Source organism: Plecotus auritus (genome assembly GCF_963455305.1).
Source record: "Plecotus auritus genome assembly, chromosome: 8".
NCBI lineage: Eukaryota > Metazoa > Chordata > Mammalia > Chiroptera > Vespertilionidae > Plecotus > Plecotus auritus.
Window position 1 is genome coordinate 162,018,720 of NC_137782.1, and position 20,596 is coordinate 162,039,315.

At 43.2% G+C, this 20,596-nt stretch overlaps 1 protein-coding gene across 1 annotated transcript in view; it reads right to left on the bottom strand.

The window, feature by feature from the left end:
- Nucleotides 1-605: 605 nt before the first annotated feature.
- The window catches only part of CLIP4 (CAP-Gly domain containing linker protein family member 4), a 54,018-nt gene continuing 34,027 nt past the window's right edge, over nucleotides 606-20,596 (bottom strand). The window contains exons 10-16 of the mRNA XM_080685393.1: nucleotides 18,586-18,675; nucleotides 17,695-17,838; nucleotides 15,190-15,324; nucleotides 12,065-12,188; nucleotides 6,967-7,031; nucleotides 4,194-4,266; nucleotides 606-2,838 (exon numbers count right to left, since the gene is read on the bottom strand). Coding sequence (XP_080541519.1) covers nucleotides 2,523-2,838; nucleotides 4,194-4,266; nucleotides 6,967-7,031; nucleotides 12,065-12,188; nucleotides 15,190-15,324; nucleotides 17,695-17,838; nucleotides 18,586-18,675 — 947 coding nt within the window. The 3' untranslated portion in view covers nucleotides 606-2,522. The remainder of the gene's footprint in view (nucleotides 2,839-4,193; nucleotides 4,267-6,966; nucleotides 7,032-12,064; nucleotides 12,189-15,189; nucleotides 15,325-17,694; nucleotides 17,839-18,585; nucleotides 18,676-20,596) is intronic.

A 20,596-nucleotide genomic window follows, 5' to 3' on the forward strand; every position in this document is an offset into this window, starting at 1 on the left:
TCAATCAAGCAGGCAGGGGAGTGATTAGGGAGCAATCAGGCAGGCAGGCAGGCAGGCGAGCGGTTAGGAGCCAGCAGTCCTGGATTGTGAAAGGGATGTCTGACTGCCGGTTTAGGCAGTTGGGGGCAACCAGGCCAGCAGGGGAGGGCAGTTAGGGGTGACCAGGCCAGCAGGGGAGGACAGTCTGACAGTCCGACATCCCCCAAGGAGTCCCAGATTGGAGAGGGTCCAGGCCGGTGAGGGACACCCCACCCCCGTGCATGAATTTCATGCACTGGGCCTCTAGTTATATATTTTTTAAATCTAACTTCAAAGTTTTCTGCCCTACCTTACATAAACCAATGAAATCCCAGTGGTATAAAAGACAGTTAAGCAATTTTAAAAAAACTGTAGAAACACATTATTTTCTTAGGTGGCCTCTGTCCATCAAAACAATATAATAGGGGGTGGCTAGAAACATATCTTTATTGTTGAGTGGAAAGCGTGACACTTCTTAAGACGCTTTATGGGGACAGGACAAATTCGAATCATTACTGTAAGGAAAACAAGTTAAGTCACTGAGAAAGGCAGAGTGGTGGGGGAAGGAGGGGAAAGACAAGATACCATTCCAAAACCAAATAGCTTCCCTTTTATTAACGCTCAAGAAGTGAATTTTGACATCAATAAGCAAAACAAATGAAAACATCCAATTTGTATGTATAGCATCTGTAAACATACACATTACATGAATTTAATAATCCTAATCTAAATATGAGAATTGTTCTGATCTCAAAATGCAACACTGAATTGTGTTGCATTACTTACAGTGTTTTATAGTCAACAGGAAGAATTACAGACACCCAAGTTCAGTATAACCAGGGATTTCATGTCAAGGTATAAATAGAATCTTTAAGAAATAAGCTATATAATAAAATAAGTTTACTTTTGAGTAGCAGTACAGTCATTTTCTTCAGTCAATAAAAATATTCCTTGGTTATAAAGCAGCCTTATTTTGCACATGTATTTCAGGAAAATAGCTCTAACAATATTTGAAATACTTCTTTTTAAAAAGGCAGCAAAGCAACAGAATTCTGATTTTAAATAGTATATTGCAAAATAGTTCAACCTAGTATTTCTAAGCACAAAGTAAGCTCCATTCTGAAGGAGGATTTTAATCTTATAAAGCAAACTGTTCCGATATTTCTGTTGTAGATTAAGGTCTAAATATCTGCAAACAGGGATCAATCATGACACATATAGGACCATAAACTTCAATACGTATCCACAACACAAATGTTTTGCATTATCACCTCACTCTGTTATGAAGAGTAGTTTGTCAACACGTGCTCAACAAGGAAAATAAAACCATGATGACTCAGCCCCGCGGCGTAACAGAATGGCTTGCAACAAATGAAAATACAAAACAGTAGTAAGAGCGAACACCAGATTTATGAATAAAACAAAAAAAAAAGCGCGAGAAATCATAAACATTTAAATGATTAACTACTACATTCTTCCTAACACATCTTAATTTGCACTCTTCCCTTCAATATAGTTTTTTAATGTTTTTCATACCCCAGGAGGAAACGATGGCAAAGATGAAAGTGCATCATGTTGTAAAAGTGCTTCGTGTGTGTGTCTGTGTGTGTGTTAGAGAGCTGTCCAATAAGGAAGTTAAATAATATGTGCAAACAATCCTCATTAGGACTTGAACTCGTAGACCTAATCATCGTTTCTGTAATTCACCCAGATGAGGCAGGCACCGACGCAGAAGAGAACGCTGAGAGCATACGCTTCATACAGAGGGAAGGGCGTGAGCCACGCTCCGGAGACCCACGCTCCGTCCTCAGGCCTTCGCCATCCAGCCAGTGGCCGAGGGTGAGAACGCCGCTCAGACGCTGTCTGTGCTTGGCCATGGACACGAGGCTGAGCTCGGGCGCCTCCCGGGCCCCATCCAGCTCCAAAATTCTAACCCAGCTTTCGCTGAGGCCCTCCTGAAAGGGCAAATAATTTGCCCCAAATATGAAAAATACACTAGTCACAGAGCTTCTTATTGCACGACTAGTGCAGAACGAAAGGAAAACCCCAAAATACTTGACAGGAAAAGGCCGTGTGAACATCAGGTTTAACCAGAGCTGGGCAAACCGCACGACCAGGAAACGCCAGCACGGTGCGCACAGGTGAGGGGTGAGCAACAGCAGCGGGCCTCCCACCGGCATGTTTCCCCTACGTCTCGGACTTGTCTTGGGTCTAAAGCTTCAAAAGCTGTTAAAAACGCTTCTTTCAAAACTGTTCTGAGGGAACCAGGAGCCCCACAGTTCACAGTGCTAGCTTTTCAAAGGAGTCTCTCTGGATTGTTATGCGGTTTTTAGGAAGATAGCCATATTTTCAAATTTTAAAGAGTGGCTCATTAAAATCGACATTTGCCACCGACTCTTTGTTCTATGCCTTACATACACATGCATACGTGTATGTACACACACACACACACACACACACACACACACACACACGCTCACTCACCGAAACGCCAGGAGTTTAACTCAACAGTTCTCATCCACGAGCTTTGACCCATTTATTCCGCGATAGGTCACTCGGCTCGGCCTCACCAGGACGCCGTGGTTCGGCTTGCAGGTGAAGTAGCGCGTGTCGCCCACAGCTCCGTCGTTTCTGCCCTTGGCGCTCCGCAGCTCGAGCCCCAGCCAGATCCCCAAGGCGAAGTCGGTGGGGCCCACGTAGCGCACGGTGCCCATCTCGTTGGAGCTGGTGAGCAGGACCTGGGAGCCCTCGTGCAGCCTCGCGCCCCCCTCCACGCCCGGGGCGGAGCCGCTCCAGCTGCGGCGCAGGGCGGTTTTTGATCTGGTCACAGGGAAAGGAAGAACAAGGCTTACGTGCGAAGGCCGGCGATGCGACTTACCGTCTTCACTTCCACTGCGGTTCACGGTTCAGTCACAAGAGAGAACACTGTATGTTCACAACTTGAGGTTTTTAGTCTAAATAGCAATAGCAGAATAAACTGTTGTCTGACATTTGGAAGGTTTCCCTTTTGACTATTTTAATACTATTCTAATCAGGATTTAAGAGAGAGAGAGAGAGAGAGTGTCCTGGCTGGTGTGGCTCGGTGGTTGAGCATCATCCCGTGCACCAAAAGGTCACCGGTTCAATTCTGGGTCAAGGCACATGCCTAGGTCGTGGGTGTGGTCCCTGGTCAGGGTGCATATGGGAGGCAACCAATCGATGTTTCTCACATCTGTGTTTCTTTCTCTCTCCCTCTCCCTTCCTCTCTCTCTAAAAATCAATAAAAACGTATTTTTAAAAATATACACACACACATACAACAAACACTCACCCAGCCCTGCTAGCCAGCACCTCACAGGACCTCCCCGAGCCTCAGGACCCGCCAGGGCTCTCAAGTGGCATGCCAGCCTCCGCACATTCTCGCCAGGTTATTACATAAAGGCCTGCCTGTGGCTCCGCTGCTGGCCATGGCCTCGAGCTTGGGCTCTCGTTCCTAGTAGCTTCTAGGGTCCCAGGACTTAAGCGAGGCTATGCACTTCCCCACTCAGACACCCCCCTCCCCCAGCATTGTTCAAAGATTCACTGGAAGGAATTAAAATTAAAAAAGAACTCCTTAATCCAAACCGCCTAGAAGAGCCTCCCATTTCTCTACAAGTAAAATGGTTTCTAAAAGTCTCAGGAAACTATTAGGGGAAGTAAAGTGGGTGTGGGGTAAATAAATGTAAATGAAAAAGAGAAAAAGAGATTCTCTCTACCAGAAGCAAACCAATAGACAAAAATGCATCTTGAGCAGTATAGTCTCAAGGCAGAGTGGGAGTATTGTTTTTTACTAGTAAGATTACCTTATGCAAACAGGCCTGGCATTGCTTTCATGCACTGCTGAAAACAGTCAATCAACTCTCTGACTAATTAAACGGCATTTTTTAAAAAAATCAGTCCCCCCTATTCAATGATAACACAACATGTAAATTCCTCCGACCTTTATTGACGGACTAAACCAACTCGAAAACATATGCAGTGCAGCACCCTCAGGCCGGCGACATCTGTAACAGCTCCTCTCAGTACACTCACCCCGTTTCCCTGATGACACAATCCCACCCGCCAAGTGAAAGGTACAAAACCCCACATTTCGTCCTTCGCAGAACCCTGCCCTGCTCCCCTCAAATGGTGTGTTTCTAAATGTCCTCCATACTCACTTGGCAAAAGCGTTTCTCCGGTTAATCTCTTTTTGGGAAGAAGCCGAAGTGGTACTGAAGCTTCTCCTAAAACCTAAACATGCAAGTTAAGGTCAGAAGAGGAAAAACCCGCCATGTGCAGCCCTTATGGAAAGTATCTTTTATTATCCCTCCTGCAGATGTCCTACTAGTTCAGATGTTCCTTTGGAAAGAGAAAGCACAGAACATAAGTACATCCAGAATACAGATGTAGTTCAGATTTCACGACAAATTTGTATCTGACCTTTCTCACACATAGTGCATGTACATGAGCACGTTATGATCATGATACTACATTCGGAAGTTTTATTAGAAAGGTTCTTGAAAACCAAATTACACTGAAGTATATATTGGTAAAGCTGAATCTTTTTTTCTCAAATATTAATCTGGATAAATCATATAAAAAAAGATAAAAAGGTTTAAAAACACTATCACTAAATATATCCAATTTATTAAATAATAAAATTTCAGAGCTGATGACTGCTGCCATCCCCAAATGACAGCGTAATCTAAAAAACAAAAAAAGATTTCACAAAAGGTAAATTTCTAAAAAGATGTTTTTAAAAAGAAGGGACTTCCAGCTCTGGCAGTTAATGCAGATCCAGTGAATAAAGCTCTTGACTAAAGCGAGTATCATTTTAAATAACTATGATGCATTTAATGCTGTTGAGCTGACACAAAGGGCCCAATTTCAAAGAGGCCAAAACCTAAAAAGAGAAACCATGAGAGGTAACCAAGCACCAAAGCCATCTACCATCTCGAACCACAGGTGCCACTGACTTCTGGGGAACCAGCTGGCTGCCAGCAGGGGGACTCTCTCAAGACGCCTGTTTCAAGTGAGGGCCCCAAACCGCCCCCCTCAGTGTAAGGTTATCAAGAAACAAAACAAAACACCATTTGGACAACAACAAAGGTCAACCTGAATGCTCAAAAACAGGCCACATATCCTCCCTCAGAACTTAGGGTCCGGTACGCAGTGCATTTTCTCCGTGTGATATTTTAAAAGCCGCAGAGGCTACAGATTAAAATAGCCCCAGGCTGGGCAGTGCCTCGAGACAACAGGCAGAAGTAAATACAGTCTCTGGAGACATCTACCGAGGCCTCACAAATAAATCCCTACCCATTAGATCCCGAGTAAAGAGTATCCACAATAATGAACTACAAAACCCTCTGCACAAAGGCACCGTACGTTAGGCTCGACAGAAACAGATGGCAGACTCAGATTCACAAAGGCGTCAAATATTGAATGATTTGACATAAAAGATAACATTGAAAATGTTTAAAGACATACAAGAAAAAGTTGAAAATATAGGGAAAGAATAAGTGACAATAAGTAACAACCAAACAGATTTACCAAAAAAAGAAAACTTTATAATCAAAAACTTTGTGGTGAGATTAAGCAACAGAATAAACATCGATAAAGAAAGAACCAGGAAATGAAAAGATGGATCTGAAGATAACAGATGGTGTCCACGGAGACAAAATTGTGAAAAAGCCAGAAGAGGCATGGGAAGGTGAGAAAGGCTACTATACAGCTCGTCCGAGTTTCAGAAATAGATAATAAAGAGAATGAAGGAGAAAATATTGTAAGTATATGGACAAGAATTTTTACAGCATTGATCAGATACTAATTCCCAGATCCAGGAAGATCTGTGATTCGAACAGGATAAACAGAAGAAACCCCACCTACACACATCACAGTGAAGCTGTGCAACACGAAGCACACGGAGGCCTTGAAAAGCCCTCAGAAAGAAAAGATGAATCACCTACAACAGGGTGGACTGGACAGGCTCGGAGCTGACTTATCCAAAACACAGAAGACAGAAAACTGTAGAATTACGTATACTGTCAATGTGCAGGGAGAAAATACCTTTCAAACTAAAACGTTCACTGAGTTTTCGTTTTACCCAGTAAAACTATCGTTAGAAAAAACAAAAACTTGGTACAAACAGACCTTTCTAAAAGGACTTTTAAAGAATATACATGAGGTAGAAATAAAACAATCCCAGGTGGAAGTTTTGACGATAAATAACAAGAGCTATTTGTAAATATGTGAGCAAATTAAACAATGATTACATTTAAAAACTATTATAATAATGGAAAATTTGTGGGAAAAACAAAATAGAAACTGAGTACCTCAGTTTTAAAACTTTTCTATTATTTGGGAAAAAGTAAACATAATGATTATGCTTCTCTCTCTCCCTTCCTCTCTTTGAAATCACCAAAAAAAAGAAGAAGAAGAAACAATGAAAACAGCCCTGGCAGAGGTGGCTCAGGGGGTGGAGCGTAGTCCCAGGCACTGAAAGTTGCCGGCTGATTCCTGGTCAGGGCACATACTCAGGTTGGGGGTTTGATCTTCGATCAGGGAGGCATACGGGAGGCAGCTGATTGATGGTTCTCTCTCACATCGATGTCTTTCTCTCTTCCTTCCTCTCTCTCTAAAATCAATAAAAATATATTTTAAACAAATATCAGACAAGCAATCAGAAAGAAAGGATAAATAAAATAGAAACTGAATAACTCCGTTTCTATTTTATTGAGGACTGAAAAAAGGAGTTAGGGGAAAACAAGGAATTCTGTCATTCAGATAATCATCCTCTTCAGCGTGGGGGCAGGTAATGGATATGATTATGATTACATAAACTATACAAATACACTTTACACACTTTTTGTATACATATATAGTTCACAATAAAATGCTTCAATAAATAAAAGCAAAGGAATAGTTATTAGGAACATAAAACTGTAATCTTACCAGGATAAGAATGATTCTGTTTATTAGAAGAAATTTCTGAAAGTGTATCCAGGGAATCTGTTACTCTGTAAATAAAACAAGTAATGCAAACCTTATTAGAAGCTGCTGGTCCTCAGATTTAAGATTGGCTCTTAACCGTCCGAGGTTTCACACTAATGGTTTTCTTATTTCACTCATTCAACAAACATTTATTGAGCACCTATTATGAGCCAGGATAAACTTCAGTCTAGCATTAGAGACAGACAATAATCAAACAGAAGAGATCTTTGTTATCTAACAATAATTTGTATAGAAAAAGTCAACTTAACGTGAATTCACTTAAGATAGGGACCTGACTTTACTTCTCTGTAACTTTATCTTCAAGGATGAAACTGAAAACTATGAAGATAAATTTATTTTATGTTAAATTTAACAAATGTTATAGTTGTAAAAATATCACATTCTTTTTTTCTTGTTAATCCTCATCCAAGTGTATTTTTCCATTGATTTCTTTTTTAAGAGAGAGAGTGGAAGGGAGAGAGAGAGAGAGAGAGAAAGAGAAACATCAATGTGAGAGAGACACATTGATTGGTTACCTCCCACACACACTCCAACCAGGGCCAGAGATGAAGCCTACAACCGAGGCACATGCTCTTGACCAGAATTGATCGCGATCCCTTCCGTGTGTGGGCCGACACTATCCACTAAGCCAAACTGGCTAGAGCACCACAGTCTTAAATTGAAGGAAGATATCAGCTGAGCCTGTATGTGTGCGATTTTTCTAATAAAATTATATGGCTAAAACAATTCAACATTTTTTACTTTATATTTGACTCTAAGCATAAACATAAAGGTCACTCTCCTGACAGGTTTGTCTTTATTTTTTAATTAGAGGCCCGATGCATGAAATTTGTGGCCCCGCCCTCTGCCCACTGGTCATTCTGGAAGGTCGTTCAGCCGTCCAGTCTAATTAGCATATTAACTCTTTATTATATAGGAGGATATTCAAATCATTACTTTTAAAAGGCCAATCCTAACAGTCTTATTTTCTTTCAATTGTTTGCTGACCTAAATCTGCAAAGCCTTCACTGTCAATCACTTCCTCCAGCACACTGCTGCCATCAAGAAATCCTGCAACTCTTGCAATATTTGCAATTTCATCCTGCAACTTATATGCATCTTTTTTACATGATATTCATCATACAGCAATCAATGACTCATGAACACAAAAAATATGACTTGATGAAAAGACAGATACTTGTATTAAGTGGTGATGGATAGTTGAGAACTTAATTCTAAAAGTGATTAGTTAATTCATAATAAGGATCTATTAGTGAGAACTAAGAATAAGAAAATTAATATTATACTGATGACCATTTGGGTAAAAAGATGGCTAGATACTAGTAGATAGATAGTTTCTTAGAATTTCTCTAAAGAAATGTTGGTTGGTTGATACGTTAATGGAAGAAAGGTATAAACTAGATGAAAGTTGGGTGTTAGTAGAAAGCCTCCACGTAGAGGAAATAACATGTGCAAAGATGCTGGACAAGAGGCATGTTTTTTAAACAGAAAAGGGGGTGTGGGGGGGCGGGGAGAGGGAAGGCCAGCCACAATCTGGGAGAAGCGCTGTGCCACTATTTTATTAAGACTATCCTCATGCAGCCCAGAGTTTTAAATTCTTCCTTCTTCACCCTAATAAATTCAATAAAAAGGATTAAAAAAATTCTTCCCTATGGAAGATCAGTGGAGTCTTTAAAGAGCTCCAAAGCTGGTTTAAATGAGAAGCTCCTCAAAATCAGGGACCATGTCTGTTTTATTTGCTTACAGAATGCCTAGCACAGCACAAAGTGCTAAAAGACACTTAATAGTATTTGATGGGGATGAATGAGACAATCAGAAGATGACAGGAAGACAGCTGGATGGAGACAGCAGTTCATTTAGAGAGAGAGAGAGAGCCCTGTTTCTTTTAAGAGGGGGTTGCTTTTAAATGAATCACCTTAAAGAAAACGAAATAGAAGGCAAGGGAAAAAAACAAATTAGAAAACACGTGTCCCATTAACAAAGCAGAAAAGGATGAAACCATGTAAAAGCAGCTTCATAATCTAAAGAGAGGAAAGGCTGTCACAGCATAAAAACACTGCGCTCGACTTGATCGATACTGCCGTGCCTCCAGTCAGCCGCCTATGTTCTCTGGGTAATCGAACACGAGATGAGCGGCCCTGCCCTCCTGACGAGGAGACAAGTAAAACTCGTAGGAGACTGCAGCAATGTGCTAATGAAGATCTTTCCAAAGTAACATGGGAACCCGAACACTGTCACTCGGCGTGGATCTAACTCCCAAGTCAGTCCCTTATAAGAAACAGGCCCTGAAGAGAGCCCCGGGGCCTCTTTTGACCATTACTGGACTACATGGGCTCAAACCCCCCCCGCCCCCGGGAGCTGTGCACAACGCACACACCCCTTAACCAGGGGTCCTCAAACTTTTTAAACAGGGGGCCAGTTCACTGTCCCTCAGACCGTTGGAGGGCCGGACTATAGTTTAAAAAAAAAACTATGAACAAATTCCTATGCGCACTGCGGGCCCGGGACGCGTCGGCTGCTAAGCAGGACAGGCAGCGGCACCCGGCGGGCTGGATCAATGTCCTCGGCGGGCCGCATGTGGCCCGCGGGCCGTAGTTTGAGGACGCCTGCTAACCTCTCTGTGCTTCCTTTCCTCATCTGTGAAGGAGGCAGAACTGAAGTGCCTGGCCCGCAGGGTTGCTGCTGAGGCGTGTGCTGAGCGCCTAAAACAGTGCCGGCTGATACCAGTGCAGCAGACGGACATGCTCAGCCTCCGACGCCGTCCTGTTCAGCTGTGTTCTTGTGCACAGACATGCCAGTCATTGGAGGAATTCTGCTGGTGACTTGATATAAAAAACAGCCCCTTGCCAGAAGGTGCCTCTCCTGAGGAGATGGGGGACATGTGTACAATAACGATTGCTTATCAAAGATTTGCAGAAACCTCCTGAGAGGATGCAAATCAACTGGGGTCAATGGACTGAGAACGAAGAGGTTTCAGGTCTTCCTGGGACTCCTGCTGGTGCCCAGACGTCTGCGGTCTGCCCGGTCTGCCCTTGTCAATCACCTCTCGCCCTCCCACTTCCCCTTCTCTTGACATAAAAGAAGCCTGAACTCGGCACTCTCTTGGGATGGATTTGAGGAATCCCATCTTCGCAGTTGACGACTTCTCTAGCAATAAACCTTTTCTTGCTCCAAACTCTGACGTTTTGCGTTTTGGCCTTTCGAAATGTCAGGCACACAGACCTCGGACCAGTAACATAAATGCTAATCGTTAGCTATGACCTCTTTTTCTTCATTATAAAATGACTACCCAAAAAGCCAGCCATCTTTCTAAAAGCGAGGTCTTCGAAAACAACAACAAAATAGCAAACCTGGGCTGGGGCTGGCTGCGCCCTTCACTAAGGGAGGAGATCAGAACACGCCCCCACAGGCCAGTCTGACATGAGAGTTAATTTGAGCTGAAGATCCAGGAGAATCAACACATGCAGGGACAGACGTTCTCTGGATGCTGCCACAAATGGGTCCTCCAGACTCAGAACTCGGTTGTCGTAAACCCCCTCCCCGGAGTTTCACCAAGCAGAGAAGACCGACCCTGAGCCACGAGAGGAGCCTAGAGTCGACACCACACCCAGACAGACATCGTCACAAACCCTCCGACCTCCTGTCCGCTTTCCTGAGTGCCCGTTCACCTTTCCTAACAGTCATTTGCTCTCCCATGAGCAGCCTTCCCTGCCTCCTCCCCTATTAAGATGCTCTATAATGCTCCAACCTCGCCACTCCTTTGGGTATTCATTTCTTTCTGTGATGTCCCGTGCATGTAAAAATAAAATTTAATGAACTTATAATGTCTTTTCTCCTGTTAACCTAGCTGCTGTCAGTTTAATTCACAGACCCCACCCCAGTCCAGCTACTGATCCTGCGAGTGGAGGAAGTTTCTCCTCCCCTACACTAGCTATAAGACTTTAGCTAAATTACTTCATCTCTTCCACGTTTCTTCACTTGCAATATGGGAATGCTCATAATAAAGTGCAATGCACAGAGCCCACCGCTCATTAGATGCTCAGTAAATGTTTGGATTAGCTCCTGCAATTTCCCAACTCAGCTGAAAAATACTTATTAGGGTCAAATAAAGCAACATTTAATTGCAGACACTTTATAAAATGGAAAGCATATATTAAATGCTATATTATCATAAATAGTAAGAAAATTATATCAAGTACATCACAGAAGAAAATTAATACAAAAATTATAAGTCATTAGAGTGAGAAAACAAAAGGATATAAAAACTGTTACACGTGCCAGGAGACGGTCAGACAGTCCGGCTGGACGTGAACTGGAGGAGAGTCCCACGGTGTGACTGCAGACCCATCTCATGAATGTGGTTCTACCACAGATGTTATTTCCTACTTAAGATTAGCATCCCACTTCCCAGCCACTGGAAAGCATACCAAGCCAACCTCTTGCAGCACCTAAGTCATTCTTCAGAACGGCACCTGGAATTTCATGACGACTTGATTTCTGTTCAGCCTGACTTTCTGAAACCAGAGTGAGCTGGTACAAAAGTGTACTATGCTAAGAGGAGCCACTGAGGAGGTATATTACACATAAATACTTGAAGCTTCGCTTCCCCCGAAGATCTACTGCCTATCTATTTTTGAAAACTAAAGAAATCAGAGGAAAAGCCATTTTGGTCCCATTAGGTTTGCAGGAGGATGAATGGGGCGCCTGGAGCAATCAGAGAGCATTTTCACTTTTGTTTGCATGCCAGATTAAGCTCGCTGCTCCCAGTGTTCGCTGCAAACGCCACTTCTTATAGCCTGCACGTACTCATAGGGTTTGCAAATGAGGAATAAAGGAGGATTTTAAAATTGCAAATCCTCAGCAAAGCAAATTTAGCTTTCCATGAGCCTCTCTGAAAGCAGTGGCTGGTTAACCCCCTGAAAGAAGACAGGAACGTAATCGGTGCACGTCTTCAATATAAAATTAGGGGCTCTAACTATAAACCATGGCAAATTACAAGAAGTTCTTGTGAATAAACATGAATTCCATTCTTCCTCACCTTTGTACCCTGGATGGGGGAGCAAATATTCCGTATCTTGGAGAACAGCTAAAATACTGCACGCCGCCGACGGAGCCATCATTCTTGCCGTGCGGCTTCTCGAGCTCTATCCCGTACCACTGTCCTGGAATGAGAATGGGCGCTTTAACGGCATCTGCACTGTAGCCAAAGCGGTTATGCTGTTACCCAAACCCAAAGTCTAGATGGCTTCACAGCTTCAGAAATGACCGAGATGAGGAATGATCATCATGACTGTTCAGCTGTCAACGGATAAAACTGGAAAAGTTGAAAACGAACAGGGAAAACGTCTTCCCAGCTTCACTGCAGAGTTGCACATTAAGAGAGAAAGCGAAAATGCACAAACACTAATTTGGCAAGATTGGCTGTAATGCAAGTAGTATGACCAAAAGGTGCCTGAGAGCGATGACGAGCCAGAGCTTGTCCGGGGCTGGGTGACATGGGCTGTGTCGGTACTGAGATGGATAAAGGAACCAGCAACCTCTTCATTTTACTCCCAATGTCAGAACACCACAAAGAGCTCCTCAGTAATTACAGGAGGACACAAATCAAATGGAAAATACGACTAGACATCATGGTAACTCTTATTTTTCTTTCTGTTTCCCCCACTCAGGGTGAAAATAAATATTCTTTTTAATCTAAATGAAAAGATTTAGGTTATCTAAGAGGAAGGATTTTCAAAAAGGCTTTTGAGTATTTAAAAGGGTCTACTCTGAGGAAAGTCATAGGAGTTCCTTTTCTAGAGCTTAAAATGACAGTCAGGTGGTAAATATTAGGTAAGTGGACAAATACTTTTAATGATTCTCAAATTGAGGGTGACTCAGAGAGTTAAAAGTACCAAAAATCCATTTTTTATTAAAAAGGAAAATACAGTACTAATTGTATTTGGTCCCTTATAATCAGTATCAAATAAAAAAAATAAGGATATAGATATTAAGAAATTTATTGCAACTTATAAATTCCAAAATACAAAAATATTGTTTCCTTCCAATTACTAGTTCAAAGAGCCAATTATATAATGTCTACAAAGACAACCTGGATGTTTTTGGATTTTTCCCTCTTACACTTGAGCTCATTTCCAAATACTGGAGTTTGGGTTGGAAAGATTAACTGCATGACTGTTTCGTATTAAACAGTCCTACTATGCACAAGTACAGAGCAATGTATACAAACCTACTGCTTGGCCCTAACTAAGGCCCTGAGAGTAGGTCATCACATTTCGGAACGTCATTGGCCAGGCTCAGCTGGTGGCCGCTGTTATTTCTCTGAGCGCCAGAGTTAGAATTTTCCAAGTTTTACTTCCTTCTGCCGTGGATGTTTTCCTATATAATTTTTTGCATTTCCCCTTTTTACCAGTGATATACCATGCAACTGCTACATGCTTACCATATAGCTCTTAAGAATGTGTGAAACTCACAAAAAAAAGGCATTATGACAAGTGTTAATAACAGCGACTACACATTGTCAGGTCGTGGTGAGGTACAGATATCTTCCCATTTAAAGGACAATATTCTTTCAGAGGTGGCACTGGTACAAATGCTAAGGAGACTAAACAAGACCCTCTCCGGGCTAGATCTTATCATCTGTAAAACGCCGAGATATGGCCACTGCTCCACAGAACCGAATGACGTAACTTTTGATGCCACGAGAAATATATGCTACTACTTTCTAAAAGGCAGAATGACTTTAACAAAAAAGTGTCTAACTTTTATTATATTTGCTTATTACTTCCCAGATTTCTAAATGCTTCACATTAGGAATTTAAAAATTAAAAGTCAAACTAAATGATGAACTGCGCCCAGCAAGTCAAACCTCGCCAGCCTTGTCTAACATAACCACAGAAAGGAAACTCAAGGCGTACAGTGACTGTGAAAAATACCTTTGGGATTACTGAGTTTTTGAAAACTGTATTAAGAACATCCTAACTATGGTCAATTACTACCTGGAGGCCTAAGAGAAACATGAATTATAAAGCATATGGCCCCTCTCAAAGCAATTAGCTGGACTGCAATTACAAGTGACGTTAATGAAACAAGAATGTGTGGGGAGACAATGCTGCATGGCGCACTCATGTTTCTGCATGTTCCGTGGACAGAGGCACTGACTGGCTTTTCATGGGTGTCTGTACAGAGGACAGGCTTGGAGGAGACAGACAGTCTCCCCCGGAGTGAAAGACAGGCACACCTACTGTCTGGTGTAAAGGTGCAGGTGCCTTAAGCTCACAGCTCCTCTCCTAGAGCGTAAACCACTGCGCGTGCAGTGTCACGGGGCCTCCGATCTCACCTCAGGAACTGAGGCCCAGGGAACAATTGAAAAAAAAAAAAGTGACACTCTGGCTCCTGCTATTGTTGTGAGCATTGAAGTCCTCTGTCTCTGACCCAGGAGCCCCCATTGTCTGCCAGCACCCAGGCAACCATGGCAATCTACCTGGTTAGCTTGCAAATAGGGTGAAATCTCAGACCCTTCACAGGCTTTTTAAAAAATCATTGTTCTGGGCAACCTGGTCCCTACATGCAGCGATGCCACCATGTGTCAAAGCAGCACATTGCTACTTAAAACATATGAACGTGGTTTCACTCAACTGGCTTCGACCTGAAATTTCAGCCACTGAAAATGCAAAAGGAAAATAACCTTTGCTTCTGGACCCAATAGAAGTCTAGATGGGAATTAATATATAAACACACAAACGTATTTCTAAGGTCCCGGGGCACGCGAAGGCTTTGTCATTTTCCTGTGAACCTTGCTTGCCTTTCTCTGATAAAAGCTGTGCAGTGAACTCACCGTCTACTCATTTGCAAGATTATCCTCAGCAAAAACCTAACGCTGATGTGTCTTCCCTGTCGCTGAGCCCTCTCAGCAATCAGTGGGAGTGAGACTGGAGAGTGACGACCACTTCTAACACTGGGCCACTTAAAACACAATTGGCAAGAAAACGTATGGATAACAGTCAACCTGGGTACAAACAGTCTCACTTTAATCACTGTTGTGCATTTCCTGCGCATCAGCTACCAAAGGTCCTCGGAAATTCTCTGTAATTGCATGTGACATGTTACACCATTTGTACTCTACAGAATGCAAGCTGAACGAAGAATGCACACACGAGTTACCTGGAGCAAAGTTTGTCGTCCCGAAGAACCTGATGGTGCCGATCCGCTGGCCAACCACCAGCACCCTGTCCCCCAGCTGGAGCTCCCCGGCGGGGCGGGTACTATTTGCTCCAGACGTTGCTGAAGAATTCAAACCTGTGTAATCGGTTGGTGTGGGGAAGGGGTTAGGGCAGGAAAAGAGGAGAAAGAACAAAGGGGAAAAGATAAGAAAACACATTAGCCAAAAAATCACTATGTTTCTAACCAGTCCAGTTGGTTGGAGATTTCGATATAGGATGTCTTTTATCATACATCGTCCACAGCAGCGAGTACCAACCTTTTCATCTCATGGCACACATAAGCTACTTACTAAAATTCTGCGGCACACCAAAAAATGTATTTTTTGCCGATTTGACCAAAAAAAAAAATAGATGCAATTTTGATTGCCTCACACCATTGTCATGCTGGCTGTTGTCATTTTTTTTATTTGACCAAGTAAGGGAAAAGAGGTCAGTGCCCCTGACTAAGTCGTCAGGAACTGCATGTTTTAAAAGTTCTTGTGGCACCGGATGAAGATCGCCAATCTATGGTTCTGTTTCTCCCGTGTGAGGTCAAGCTACTCAAGGAGACGTGAAGAGTTGCCTGAGAAAATTCTGGTCATGGGAACTGAACCAACACAATTCCTGATCAACTCTGTCCAGACTGCCCGGTGGCACCCTCTCCGAGAACAGAGGTCAGCACACTCTTTCTGTCAAGGGCTGGAGAGTAAGTGCTTTCGGCTTTGTCACAACGACTACGCTCTGCTGTTGTAGCACAAAAGCTGACATAGACAGAGTGGGCGTGGCATGGTCCAATAACACCGTATTTACAAATACTGGTGGCAGGTTGGATTTGGCCATGGGCTGTCATTGGCCAATTGTAAAATCCTACGATTAGAGTCGTTCACTGGGACTCAGTGTAAATGATACACATACGAATGTGATTTGAGGTGAAATTGCTATAAGGTTCCAATGACCCCATCAGATCTCCTTATTAGGAACAAAACCCCTCACCTTGACTCAAGCCTAAACCCTGAGATCCGTGTTAAACATCAGAAGCCCTGGAGAATACTGCCTAGAGAGCTGTCCGATTACTACAGAGGGGAGGTGGGCCTGGCGGCTTCTCCCTCCCACACAACCGGACGGAACAGCTGTTATCGGGGAGGCCTAGAGAACCCCGCAGGAGGGCGGGGGGTAGAGGGTACGTCACCCTGTGAAGGGGGAGGAACTATGGCAACAAATACCCCAGGGAGGAGGAGGAGGGAGGTCTGGATAAAGGGCAATACTAAACAGCCATAGGCCCTCCAGGAACTAATATCTCATAGCACTTCACAGTCTACAACATGTTTTTCATAAGAATCATAATTATAGGAAATATGCAAACTCAGAAATTAACTAAGACAGGGTGTTCACAGGAGGCAGGTGGCACACCTGGATTAAACCCAGACCCTGGGGCCAGAAATCCTCAGGTTCAGGTTGCACAGATGCTGGCAGGGTTCGCAGCTATCAGAACAGGTTATCATGGTCAACCTGTTAGGAGAGCCTCTGACCCTTCCGACAGAGTTTTAAATAGTGGATAAAGCCAGAGAAAGCATGCTTTTAAAATATGAAGATGACACAAAAGCATGTGCAGAAGCCAATACGCATGATGTGAGAAACACAATCCTGAGGGTGAGCGCTCAGCATTAAATTACATGGAAACGTCGATCCCTCTAGCGAGCAGCAACACGAAGAGACTCCACAAGGCCCCGTCTGAGCCGAAAGCGGAGTGGTCGCCCACACTGCAGCAGCGTAGACTCGCAGGTACTGGGGCAAGGGTTCAGCTCACCTCCAGCTGCCAGGCAGGGTCTGGGGACCCTGTGGCGTGGGGAAGAGCTGAGGATACCTGGGATGGAGATGGACTAAACAGCAGCAGAGAAAGCAGCAGACAAACCTGAGGGTGAAGCCGGGTTTACACACAGCCATGACTTACCTCCCTAAGCCTGTTTCCTCATTCATAAAATGAGGATGATAACAATGGTACCTACTCCATAGGTTTACTTGGAGAATTACATAAAATAAGGTATGTAAAGTGCCTAGAATAGTACCTGAAATAGTAAGTATGCAGTAAATGTTAGTTATTATTTGGTTTATGTTGGAAAAGAGATAAGGAAGGTAACAAGCCATACAGTTCCAATTATCTGAGGATGTGTCGCAAAGTTCTATAATGTACCTTAAAGGGTGGGAGGCCTTAGACACATGGGGACGAGACAGATGGGTGAATGGCACGAGCAGAGGCTAGGCGAGAGGCTGAGAGTTTGAGCACACTGACGCAGGGGAGGGAGGGAGGGAGGGAGGGAGGGGCCGTGGGGACACAGGGAAGGGTGCAAGTAGTTCAATCTGATTGAAGTCAAGGGTTCCTTCTACACATTTAAAAAGAGCAAATCTACTTACAAACAGACCAAGATAAAAACCACCAAGAAAGCCTGGTTGAAAAAGCCATAGATACCAGCGCTGCCCCTCGATGGCGCAGACGGGCTTTTGCTCGTGGTCTGCTTGCCATTGCCACGTGCGTTCAGTTTCCTGGGGTGGCTCTGCTTGTGCTCCAAGGAAGATGCAGAGGACAAGCTGCTGATGGATCCAGGCAGGTGAACTGAAACGGGGAAAGGAAAAGAATATATCCAAGGGCTAGCACAGGAAGTGAGCCAATGAGACACTTCTCCAGGTAAATCCTCCTGAAACTCGCCACTTAGCTTCTCCATTTGCGGATTACCTGGTGCTGAATGAAATGCCTGGTTTCATGCAAAGAGAGCTGAATCAGAAAAGACCTTATAACCCAAGCAACTGTATTTTAAGGAATCACACTGTATGATGACAATCTTATACAGGACAACGTCGTCACATCAGGAGACTTCAGCTGACTACCTATCACTCCCTCCACCGCTCAATTTAGATGGGACAGTAGAATCCCATCTTATTATGCAAACAACACTGCTAATGTGTTTTAAGGTAACAAAGTTTAATACTGAAATGTTTTGAGTTAACCTGAAGGCACGCAGGAATACTTCAGAACTTTCTATTCATGCTCTATTCACCTGATGATTTGAAAGCTAAAGGCAACTTTAAATCTTTTTATCAAGCCATTTACACTATGTAATGTCCTTTTGCTCTCAGTACAGTTCTCTAATGTAAGTACACAAGAATCACAGTACAGGATTTTATAAAAAACATATACATACTTGAAGTGCTGCTTAGGGGATTTTTTTCAAGGATAAATTTTTACTATGGTTTTTTCCCTGAAAAACTTTAAAATTTAGCCCCATAGAAGTTATGTCATTAAATTATTTTAAAGTGCCATCATGAAATGTGACTTTGAGGACAGAATTATAAAGTGTGTTACCATCTTTCTCCGTCACGGTTTTCAGTTCCTCGCCAGCAGGCAGCGAAAGCGTTGATTCCGAAGTGCTGTCTCTTTTTGGTGGCATTAACCCTAGAACACAGCATGAAACACGCTCAGCAAGAAGAATTTTGTTTATCGTTACACATAAAAACATACTTTCTTTTTCAGTACAGACAGCCCTTCTACCTAAATCTTACCCACTTCTGAAAACATGCGGGATAATAAATCCACAGACAGCAGGGGCCAATAATTCACTATTTAAAGGGAGAGAAAATAATGCATTCCTAGCCCACCTGAAAACCCGTTTCCCCAAATATCACTACAGTGTATTTTAAACCTACTTAGCACTCCATTAAGGAATCTAAATAATAGAAAGCATTTACAGCACAGCTACTGAATTGCATGATATGCATGCACAAGGCTGGCAGGTAAAGCAAACAAATGCAGCTGAGATGGGACAGTTGCACATTTGCTAGGATTTGCAAACGATTTACATCATTCACAGGTGTGTGCATGCAAATTCATTATAGCAGATTCTCTATTTCTATAGTAAACTTCAGGTAAAAACAAATTTTATAAGTAATTACTCTTTTAAGTGAGAGTCAGGTAGTAAAATATCCTGTACTCTTTGCTACTGGTATTTTGAAAATGACTACCCCACAATACACCCAACTCCCACAAAAAATTCACTAAAAACAAAGCTCATGAATGAATAACACTCTACCTTATTAAGACTCCTGTTTCAATTCTACAGAACCAAATTATGTAAATAATAAACCTAGGGCACTGCACCAGTTTTTTTTGTTTTTGGGTTTTTTTTAATATATTTTTATTGAATTCGGAGAGGAAGGGAAAGGGAGATAGAAACATCAATGATGAGAGAGAATCATTGATTGGCTGCCTCTTGCACACCCCCTACTGGGGATCGAGCCCACAACCTGGGCATGTGCCCTCGACTGGAATCAAACCTGGGACCCTTCAGTCCGCAGGCCAACACTCTATCCACTGAGCCAAACCAGCTAGGGCACTGCATCAGTTTTAAATTCCACCGACATCCATTCCCGTTCCACTCACTCACAAAGCGCTCTGGGTGGAGAGCTGTGCTTGGCACTGTAGCATCGCAAACGTGAACAAGACACGGTCTGAGCCCTCCCTACAGGAGACCTTTTCTTGTTGGTGAGGTAGAAAGACATGGAGATGAATAACTGAAATAGGAAGACACCTTTGATGTAAGCACTAGCAGAGGAGGAGGGGACAATAATCGTAACAAAGATAAATTAATGCCTCCACCAGATCATGTGTTGAGATGGGTCTTGAGGGGTGGGTCTGATTTCTTCTAGAGAATACTGGAGGTGTGGTCAGAAAGAACTGGGGGGTAGGCATTCTGGATGAACCAAAAAAAGTCCTAAAGACAGAGTCAGACAAGGATAAGTAGTATGGCTGGAATAAAGAGTTGTTTGGGGCTGGGGGACAAGTAAACTGGATAGATTAGGACAGAGTAAAATCTTAGAAGGGACAGTGCTGGCTAAGGACTGGAACCCTTGGGTAAGAAGCGAGCCTCTGGCTGGTTTGGAGAGGAGGACTGGCATGAACAGTTACAGGTGAGTGACGAGACCCTGACAGCAAAGTTGAGGCGGAAACTAGAGGAGAGACTGGACGCAGAGATCAGGCAGAAGTTGTTACACAGGCCAGGAATGAGGCCAGAGCCGCAACAGCAGGAGCTGAATGGACAGGTGGGTAAGAGACTCTGTGAAACAATACAGAGTGAATTTACTTTCAGTTATATTTTTCAGTTCTAAAATATCTGTTTGGTCCTTTCTTTATATTTAATTTTTTTGTTGAGATAAATCAGAGATTCACATGCAGTGGTAAGAAACAATACAGGGAGACTTTGCCTAGGTTCTCCCAAAGGTAGCGTTTTACAAAACGTATTATAATAACACTAGAGGCCCGATGCACAAAATTCATGCAAGGGGCTCAGCCCTCACAGCCCTGGCTTCATCTGCAAAGT